The sequence below is a fragment of the Montipora capricornis genome, chromosome 7 (assembly GCF_036669925.1).
Source record: "Montipora capricornis isolate CH-2021 chromosome 7, ASM3666992v2, whole genome shotgun sequence".
NCBI lineage: Eukaryota > Metazoa > Cnidaria > Anthozoa > Scleractinia > Acroporidae > Montipora > Montipora capricornis.
The window spans coordinates 18,837,015-18,847,014 of NC_090889.1; the positions used below are offsets into that span (position 1 = coordinate 18,837,015).

Below are 10,000 nucleotides of genomic sequence, written 5' to 3' on the forward strand. Positions count from 1 at the left end.
CCACTGGATAACTCAAATGGTTTTGCTCGTGTTTATCCGCTGGATAGTGATTTATAAGCTGGATAGGGCAGTCCATCGTTTGGACAACTGGCCCCTGACAGTTTGTTCTTTATTAATGACATACGTGAAAAAAATACTCAGTTCTGATTGGCTGAAAAAATTTTGTAGAAATTTTAAATTTAGCGGGCTGTACAGCGGGCCGTACTGTAGAATACGGCCCGCTAATTTAGCCAATTACAGCGAACGTACTATCTGAGAGATATAATAAAACTACATAATAGCCCGAAATTGTCTCACATACATACTAGGTTATAATGTAATGCCAATGAGAAAACCTAACCGTGAAAAGGGCCATTTGGCATAAACAAGCATTTTTTTTTTGTCCGAAAAATTTACTCGTGCTTTGTAGGGAGCTTTAGCACGCGATGTTTTGAGACACGGATGGCGGTTGGCAACCAAAAGAGGACATTTCGCATGCCAGGACAGGAGTGTCTCCCATATTTTTAAAGTAGTCATCTCTAACGGAGAAAAGATACTTAGCAAGATATCTGGTTGTGTGAAAACAAGTTAAAACGGAAAAGAGCTCTCTTCCGGTTGACGTCCGCATCTCAAAAACGTCGCGTGCCTAAGTTCCCCATTTATACCAAATTGCACTTGAGATCACGTGATAACCTATACAAATTACCGGGCTCTTAACTTCACATATATCGTTTTTTTAGGCGACAAGAGCAGCGCTGCTCTGTGCTCCAGCTTCTTTACGGTCTCTGGTGCACGTTCAAACTTGAATCGTTGCATGATTTTCATTATCGCGATCTTGATCTTTAACAATGCCAACCGCATACCAATACACTGCCGGGGACCTGCACCAAATGGAAGAAATGCAAATGGGTCTCCAAGGGATTGTCCCATAAGTCCGGGTCCCGGTGCAAAACGTACACAGGAATGTTGATGCCACAACCCTCGGGAATCCGTATGCCCTTGTAGATGGCATCTTCGGTGCATTCCCGGATAAGAAGAAGCGCGGGGCCGCAGAGGCGTAGCACCTCAGAGATGACTTGATCCATGTACCCAGCCTTATGTATCAGCTCATACAGGGGCTCATCCTCGTGAGTATTGATCAATTCGTCGATTTCTCGAATAAGACGATCTTGAACCTCGGGTATTTTGCAAGAAAATATACAATGCTTGTCAGGGTATTGCCTGAAAAAAGGGGAAATTTTAAAGTGGAAGAAGTTAGTAAAATATTTTTAATGTTAGTTTAAAGACTTCCGTGTCACGAAATTTAGCCAAATTCGGCGCCTGAAAAATGGCCAACAAATCAAGCGAAACGTAAAAATAAGTACTTAAAACAATGATGGAAGGTTTAAATAAAACAGCAAATACAAAAGGAAGCAGAGATGTGCAAAGCCGAAGAAGATTAAAATGGATTGCAAATGGCGTTTTTGGAAACTGTTCAGCCCAACCCGGCGGTTGTCAACGTTTACCTCTGTTATTTGTATCTTGCATTATGTATGCTCGAGGGACATTTTATTTTGGGTCACAAAGCTTTGAATAGTGTTGTTAAAAAGCAATGCCTGGGCTAATGTGCTACCCTGAAAATTCAGGAATCCTTGTTGTTGTTGTTGGAAAAAGGATAGTTTCGTTAAGTGAGTTGCTTTTAGGCAAAGAAGTCACCACCCCGTAATTCAACTGTCCATTTTGCTGCACTGAACAAAGTACCCAATAACTCAATTTATTTTGACACGCATGGCTACAGTACCAATTAACAAAGACAGAGATAACGTGGATTTTGCAACCATTTAACGTTTCAATTCAGTCGGCTTAAGCCAGTATGACTGAGGTGTAAAAATTTCTTATTAGGATCCTTTCATTCGCTTTCGTGTACGTTATGTTTATCCTTTAGTTCCCAAGTTCGTTTGTTTTGCATCTGAAAGATGTAATTTTCAATTATAACCTCTCCCTAGGGGTTATCACGCATAGCTTAACCAATGAAATCCCGGCGTCCTAATTGCTCGGAGTACATGAGATTCTTTGTGCATTTCGTTGCACCGAAAAAATACAACCGAGATTATTCAGGTATTCGAAGTAATAATTGTTGGTTCGATTTCCCTCAATGCACCGGTGTGACAAATAATTTGGAACAATGCAATGCATCTGGAAGCGCAAAAACAAAGCACAGATGATTTCAACGCGTACGATCGCATCCCCAAAAGGTGCAGCGACCTGCAGTCATGATAGTTTGAGTTGTTGACAGATGTAAAACAGGATGGTCTTTCAAACAATCTTTATTTTATCCTTATGACTCGTTTTTTTATTATTAATATTTATTTTACCCTCAGTCTGCATTTTATCCCCGGTCTGCAGTCTGCAGTCTGCGTTTTACACTGACCGCCCAAATAACCGATTTTTCGATGGAAAATTCATCCCAGAGGATAAAACTATTCACTGGACATGTAATAAAGGTAAATATGTTCTAGCGAAAGCGAAAACAAGCGAATATTTTGACGGAAAACACAATAATGTGAGATCAAAGGAATATGTGGTGAAGACACGCAATTGGGGCATCGCTTCGACAATAATCTTACCTTTTCAGCGATTTTAACGCTTGAAATTCCATTCAATCCACCTGGTCTAGTCTTTGAGTTCACTATTATCGCTGCCCTGCGAATCTTCAGTGTTCTACATAACAGCACACTTGGTAAAAGACGGCTCGACGGGCTCGACGGGCGACAGATTGTTGTCGCCTGTCGCCTGTCGCCTGTCGCCTGTCTTGTTCAGTATCCAATTGATTTGCCATTATTGAGCTTCATAAGGGTATATTTTGTTCAAAGATCCACTTAAACGCCATTCGCGCTACATGACTTTCGACGCCATTGCCAGTTAAGTTAATCGTTATAATGTGTCCACCAGAGAAATCTACGCATTTCCCACCACCCTCTCGATCCTAAGAAAATACGCGCAGCAGGGCTCTATGCACAAAGACACCACTTAGCAGGGGAATGACAGGCAAGACTTTTACCGACATGGAAAAAAATAAAAATAATAAAACGGAGAAATCTACCCGTTTTCCGACTGGGATTGCCATAGGGCAACCCAGTAATTACTGGTGGACGAACAAAAGCAGCAAATGAGAGATCCCTTGTTTTCGTCCACCAACATGGTGGTGATGACGTCACATGAAAACCACTAATAACCCGCACTTCAAATTTTATACAATTCTTTTAATATTGACACTGCTGCTAGGTCGTCACGTGGTTCGCAGTACAACACTGATGGCCTCTGGGATTGCAATCCTGGACAGACGCCGTGGCTACGGCAACGACAACGCCACACGGCAAAAATATTATTGGTTAAAACAAAATACTGGCCTCCCGGGAAGCAAAAGTGTTTATGTTCCGAAACATTTTGCTTCCAAAGCAGATGCTTCCTCGTTTGCGCGCCAAGGAAACATTTCGGGAAACAATGCTTCCGCAACAATGTTTTCTCGTTTACGGGCGCCTTAAGGTTTTCATCATACAGCGATGAGCCAGTCATTCGCTAATTTTACTTTAAAACCGTTCGTACCCATCCAGTTCCAGGATATTGTAGTTCACCCAACGTGACAACGTGAACAATATGGCCGGAATAATCGCGAAATGTTGAAATGAACTTGGTTATGTTTTGGAGTGACGTATTCGTTGACGTTGCCGTTGTCCTTGTGTAATTAGGGAGCTTTAGAAACGACAACGGCGACGGCAACGAGAACGTCACAAATTTGCATATTCAGTGGGCAAAAACAATAGCTTTGCACGCCCCGCACGTGCGTTTTTCATTTTTGTCCATTTCTTTACCGTCGTCAGCAAAGCAACAACGTGAAATAACCAAGTTTGAGGTGTTACGGACAACGTCAGCACTTGGAGATAAATTTTCGTTTTTCTCCCCTAAATTTAGCGCCGCTCGTAACGGTTTCATTCCTGAAGGACCACCACACCTTTGTCATATTAAAAAGCTTGGAATAGTCGCGAAGTGATCGCAATAACTTGAATTTATGTTTTTGAATGACGTTCTCGTTGCCGTTCCCGTCGTCGTTGCTAAAGCTCTCTATTGAGAAGCTTAAAAACGGGCGTTTTTGAGACGCGGATGGCGACCGAAAGTGAGCTGTTTTCCCTTTAAGCAATAGAGGACGTTTTCCGTGTTTCCATAGTCTCATCTAAACTCGAGGGCGAGTTGGGATAATTCGAGACAGTTAGCGCAAACCCGAGACGCAGTCGAGGGTTTGCATAACTGTGGAGAATTCTCCCATCTCCCCCGAGATTGACACACGCTCATATTTCCTACCAGCCAATCAAAACGCGCGTCTGACAATGCATAACCAATTAAAATTGTGTAATGTCACAGCCGTGTTTCCATACTCTCATCCAAACACAGCTATTGACCAATGAGAGTACGCGTACTATCCTAATTATTTTATAATTTAACTTTTCTTCACACAACCACATTTACCTTGTCAAGTGCCTTTTCTCCATTAGAGATGATAAGTATAAAAATCTGGGAGACACCACAGTCCTCGCACGCGAAATGTCCTTTTCCGGTTGCCGCCCGCCCCTCAAAAACGCACGTGCTTAGATCTAGGACGGCAAACTCAGCCCAGTAATGTAGCAGCTCTCGTAACCTGCTATTGTTTGGTATTGTAAACAGCTTCTATTGTTTAAGTCCAAGTCATTGTTTCAATTGTGTAGTCTTTTGTTTTTGGCAAGGGTAGGGAGCCAATCACATTATGGGTTACGAGAGCTGCTACATGACTCCCTCAGCCAGGGGCCGGTTGCTCGAAGCCTGGATAGCGCTAACCATTGGTTAGGAGGTATTAAAAGCTATAGGTTTCCATGGTATTTAACGCTGGTTAGCGCTAAGCATCCTTCGAGCAACCCGGGCCAGGGCGCCACCAAATTATAAACATTAATGAGAAAAACAATGGCCCTGCACGTGTGCTTTAAAATTTGTACATTTCTTTCCCATTCTTTGCCAATCTGCAACGTGCATTGACCAAATCCCAAGGAAGACGCGAGCGCGCGAGGGCAAATCTTTGATTTTTTTTCTTAGTCTCAACACTGTTCCTCCCAATTCATTTCCCGGATAGTTTGTGAAAGTTAAACAAACTGAAATTATCACGAGAAATTTTAAGAAACATAAACTGGCAATATTAAATGACGTTTACGCGGCCGTCGCCATATTAGACCTTAAGGTCCTTATTGAACTTCCTAACAGCACACAGCGTCCTCTACAAGGATTAATTGTCAACAAAATAACACCAAAGCACAACACCATGAACTCCGTCTTCTACCCTTAGGGGGACCGTCATGTGGGTTTTGTAACATCCAACAGGGAGAAAATATAGGATTGCGAGAGGTGGCCTAGGTTTATACTCCCTATAAGAGAATTCTGGAAAATCTAATCACCTTCAGAGTGAATTATAAGGGAGCGTTTTCTTTTTTAAATTGTTTGTCCGGCCTGGGTTCGAAACTTACTAACTCCCCCCGCCCCCTCCCCCGCTGAGAAACAGGAAATAATACAAAAATGTAACAAAGATGATAACGTTTAGCTTGGAATAAAGAACGTCAAATATTTGATGGAGTTACGTTTTTTACAACCAGCATAAAACATCGATCATAGTTGGATTTGGTATTGAACTTCCCACTTTCGTTTACCTGTGGTTTCAAATCCAGCCACCAAAAACACAATAGACTGGGCCATAATTTCATCATCACTCAGTTTGCTAACGCTGTCCACGTGCTCCTCGTGTGCTTTTAGCATCAACTGCACGAGGTCTTTTGTGCCGGGAAATCCCTGCTTTTGCCTTTTCTCCAGAATGTCCTTTGCTACCGCACACAAGTAGTCTACGTTTTGAAAAACGTCAATGTACCTACAAAGACTAAAAATACGAGGAAACGCGTTTACAATGATCTTTAAGATGGGCAGACACGAGGGGTCATGTTGCAAGGACATGTTGCAGCGACGTGTTGCAGCGACAAAAAAATTGTGTAGTGCACACTGAGGGGACATGCACCTTATTCCAAAATGGCCGCCATTTAAATATTTTTTTGTTTTTATTCAAATAAGCCCTGGATGCCTCGTTCTTAAGCTTAAAATTCAAAAGAACCTTTTATCTTGAACAAGGCAACAAGGGCCAAGTTGTATGCGCATAAATCAGCGGCCATTTTGGAATAAGGTGTATGTAGCAGGGGCAAAATCACAACATGTGCATAGACATTAACGAGTTGCGGGTACGTGTTTCAGGGATATTTTGCAGCGACATGTCCCCTCGTGTGAACTGATTAAACTGATGCTTTTATAATTGTGCAACACCAACCCGCGACGTGTCCCATGAAGTTCAGTTTGGGGCACGTCTCGGGGACTCTTCATATTTTGTATTTTCGCAAATCCCATAATACAGTTCATTTTGACGGGGGAGGGAGGGGTTATTTGTATTAAAACAATGGATGTCCATTTCACTGAAGCATGGTACTGTCCAAAGAGTCAACAACTTGTATTGTTTTTATGTAAAGAATCCCCCAAAACGTATTGCATTGTGGGAATGGGAAAATACTCTATTTGTATTAAGTCCCTTCACAAGTAACAAAGCATCCGATATGTTAAGGTTATTGTCAACCCTCAAGGGTGTCTTTCGGAAAATAACTCTTGCTCGCGTTGTTTTAAAGAAACCCAAGAAAACTATATACCACTGGAAAGATAACACAAGGTAGCATATGAAAATGCCTTTCACTTTCACGTTTTTTATTTCAGAAAGCGAACATCCAAAAAAACTGCAGCATATCACTCAGGAGATGAAAAGCTAATGGACAGAAAATGGTGATGATGACATGTACAATGTCTTCATCCTCAATACGACAAAAATATTCATCTTCAAATCCGCCTTTGGTTTAAGTTTGATTGCACGAAACTGGTTGCTGAGTTGTCGCTCTGGTAATAGACCAATGGACCTCTTTAGCTTGTACATTTTGTTTTCCCATTTCAGACCACGTGATGTTACTCTAGGGAACAGTTTCTTTCAAATGTCGTCTTATGCACGTGCACATGTATGCATAACTTACGAAAAAAAAAAAAAAGGAAAATTCCCTTGGGAACATCACGTGGTCTGAAAAGGGAAAACAAAACGTACAAGCTAAAGAGGTCCATTCGGCTAACTCAATGTTGTACCCAATTCAAATCCTTTAAGAATAAAACTTCCTCATCCAAGTATTTCCACATCATTCAAATGTGAATACTACATTATCATGCAAATGCCACACACAAAGGACCTTAACCCCGAGAGATTTGAAGTGGGTGCAACATTGAGTTTAGTCGAATTGGTCTATATAGCATAACACTGCAATTTCCATTTTCGGGTATCGAACTAATTCAGCATTTACATCAACTTGTTAATTGAAATCCATCCGAAAAGCTATTGTAATAACAAGAAAGTTTCTTCTTCACAATGTCGACCTCTTTTTGGACGGACTGTCCAAAATAATACCCTGCAATACCACTAATTCGCACAACACCCTGTGAGGAAAGCGACTGAATCTGTTTTTAGTGAGTAGCGAAGAAATGCCTTGAAGAGATTGTGCGTTGCATTGGAACAGCAAGTTTGTTCACGAATTCCCTCAGTGAATAATTAGTAACGTCAGATCGATTGGTAAATACATCGCTTAAATACGCGTTTGTAAGACCATTTAAGGCCTTAAAGATCATAATGGCTTTCTGCATTTGTCGCTGCGTACGCAACTTAAAGTTTCTCAACTCGAGGATATAGTACTGAGCAAGAAACGGCAGAAAAATGATATTTAGTAAAACGTTGATTTTTATTCTGATCAACAATAAGCAGTAATTAGATTTTTGTCTCTGGTCAAAGCAATCTTCTAATGGCAAATAGGGTGCTTCGTTTTCGACTTTCGAGTTGTGAGTGCATCCTGTTCGAGTTTGGATCCGGCGTCGTTTTCGACTTAGGGTGCTTACTTCGTTTTCGACCGTTTGGGTTCTCCGTACTATGTTTTTCGTTTTCGAGTGCTTCGTCTATTTATAATAATGCAGGAATCAAAACAACGCGATCTCACAGAGCTAATAATAGAACTATTTCCGCTATATATTCAAAACTGCAACGGAACAAATCACTTTCTGTGCCTTCGCCAAGTAAACACGCTCTTTCCAAACTGCACTCTTCTCGTCCTGCTGTAATATCTGTATTGTTTTAACGCAGTCTTTTAGATTATTTTCAAAAGGTAAGTTAAGTGCTCCATAAGTTATAAAACGGTTTAGGAACAATCAATTCTATACGAACATCGTTACTTTGAAACAATGCATTTATGGTCAGATTGTTACTCGAGATCAGGTTGGGTGAAAATATGTTCTTCTGTTTGCTAAGCTTATCAAAAAAGTCGTGTCACTATATCTTAGAACTCGATTTAAAGATTAAAACTCTTAAGTTTTGCATAGCTGACACCATTACAGCTTGTTTTAGTTTTAAGACGAAATCCGATAGAAAATCGAACAATTTAAGTTTATAGTAGACAAATATCTGGTACCAGAATAATGTTAAGTATTTTACAGTCCTTTTGGCATTTTCTTTAAGCTAAAGATATAAATAATTGCCTGACGTAACACCGAAAACAATTTCCCATGGGACCGAGAGAAATTGAATTTCAAAGTTCAGAGAAATTGTGCAAAAACAGATAAAATTTCATCATCAGTTTCATTTCACCAGTATTTTCAAGTGTTTCTTACGAAGTTGAACAGTCGTTTTTGACGTTTGGTGTTGCTAGAAATGATTATTTTTGAGAAGATATTTAAAACAGTCTTACAGAACCTTGCAATACGATGTATATAATCTTGGTACTAGGGTTTGTCCATTTGTTACTCGAACTTCTGGTGGATTCCGTCTTAATTCATGCTATATATGTATTCACACTGTTATAAGTAACGGAAACCAACTTTATGTTTCTAGTACGTTGAGGCAAAGAAAGTAGTTTATCAGGCACAGACCATTCCCAGAAAAAAGGTGTGATTCCCTTCATTACTCGAGTTTCTCTTTTCCCATTTTTTTATCAGACCGCAGATTTCGTTGCTTGGTCACGCTGTAATTGACTCAGGAATCGCCGAAAAATGTGAGTAATTTTAAACTTGAAATACTATAATATTTCAAGAGTATTGAGACTAGTTCTGTGTGTTTGACTACAGTTCGCCAACGGCTGCGATTAGAATTCAGGACGAATAAACAACGTCCTTATAGCAAGAACAACCGCAACGCCTGCTTGAATTGAACAAAAGTTTCAGGCGTGCAACATTTAACTGTATCAATGGTGAAGTAAGCTATCGATAGATGTCAACTTAGATAAGTCCTGCTTCAAGGATGGTAAAGTATAGTTTTTATAATTAAGGCCGACAATTAATTTACTGTTGAGTTTTTCTATCTGGCAATTTTGCCTCACCAGTCAAGTGTTATTGTCCAAAGGCAGGGAGCTCCTAACTCATCATCGTTTTTGATTCATGAGTTTCTCCTGAGTTTGATAGGTCATAGAGGCGTCCAATAAGCCATCTAATTGAGGTTTAGATTAAAAAACCCATTTTTTTCAGATATATAAAAATATTTATTCTCATCACAACCGTTATGCTAGAATTACACGAAATATGTCTTTCTTATTTAGTCTCTAACGCACAATACAAACGACTCAATTATCTCAGACTTTCTTGATTTTAAAGGCCCACCTTCAACCGGCAGGCATTACGAGCCGTGGAACAATTTTCACATAATTTTGAATATACAGCCAACGCTGAAATTCATCCAATCAGATCACTCTGATAACAAGAGATTTAAGTAATGCGAATTTCCATAACAAAAACAAACGGTCGAAAACCCGGTGGGTTGAAGGTGGTCCTTTAACTTATTCGAAAACTCCACCGATACATGACTGTTTAATTGTCGCTATTCTTTTCTCGTGACAGTTCACAGTCCCGCCTTATCAACACC

General features: G+C 40.4%; 2 protein-coding genes across 2 annotated transcripts in view; one reads left to right on the forward strand and one right to left on the reverse strand.

The window, feature by feature from the left end:
- Positions 1-821: 821 nt before the first annotated feature.
- Positions 822-5,982, reverse strand: LOC138055744 (cytochrome P450 3A24-like). The gene is made up of 2 exons (XM_068901621.1): positions 5,675-5,982; positions 822-1,200 (listed from the first exon to the last, which is right to left on the reverse strand). The coding sequence occupies exons 1-2, from the start codon at positions 5,980-5,982 to the stop codon at positions 822-824; spliced, it is 687 nt and encodes a 228-aa protein (XP_068757722.1).
- Positions 5,983-8,160: 2,178 nt separating this feature from the next.
- Positions 8,161-10,000, forward strand: part of LOC138055746 (tetratricopeptide repeat protein 28-like) — a 40,368-nt gene continuing 38,528 nt past the window's right edge. Inside the window, exons 1-2 of the mRNA XM_068901622.1 lie at positions 8,161-8,255; positions 9,082-9,137. The gene's annotated coding sequence lies outside the window, so the exon portion shown is untranslated. The remainder of the gene's footprint in view (positions 8,256-9,081; positions 9,138-10,000) is intronic.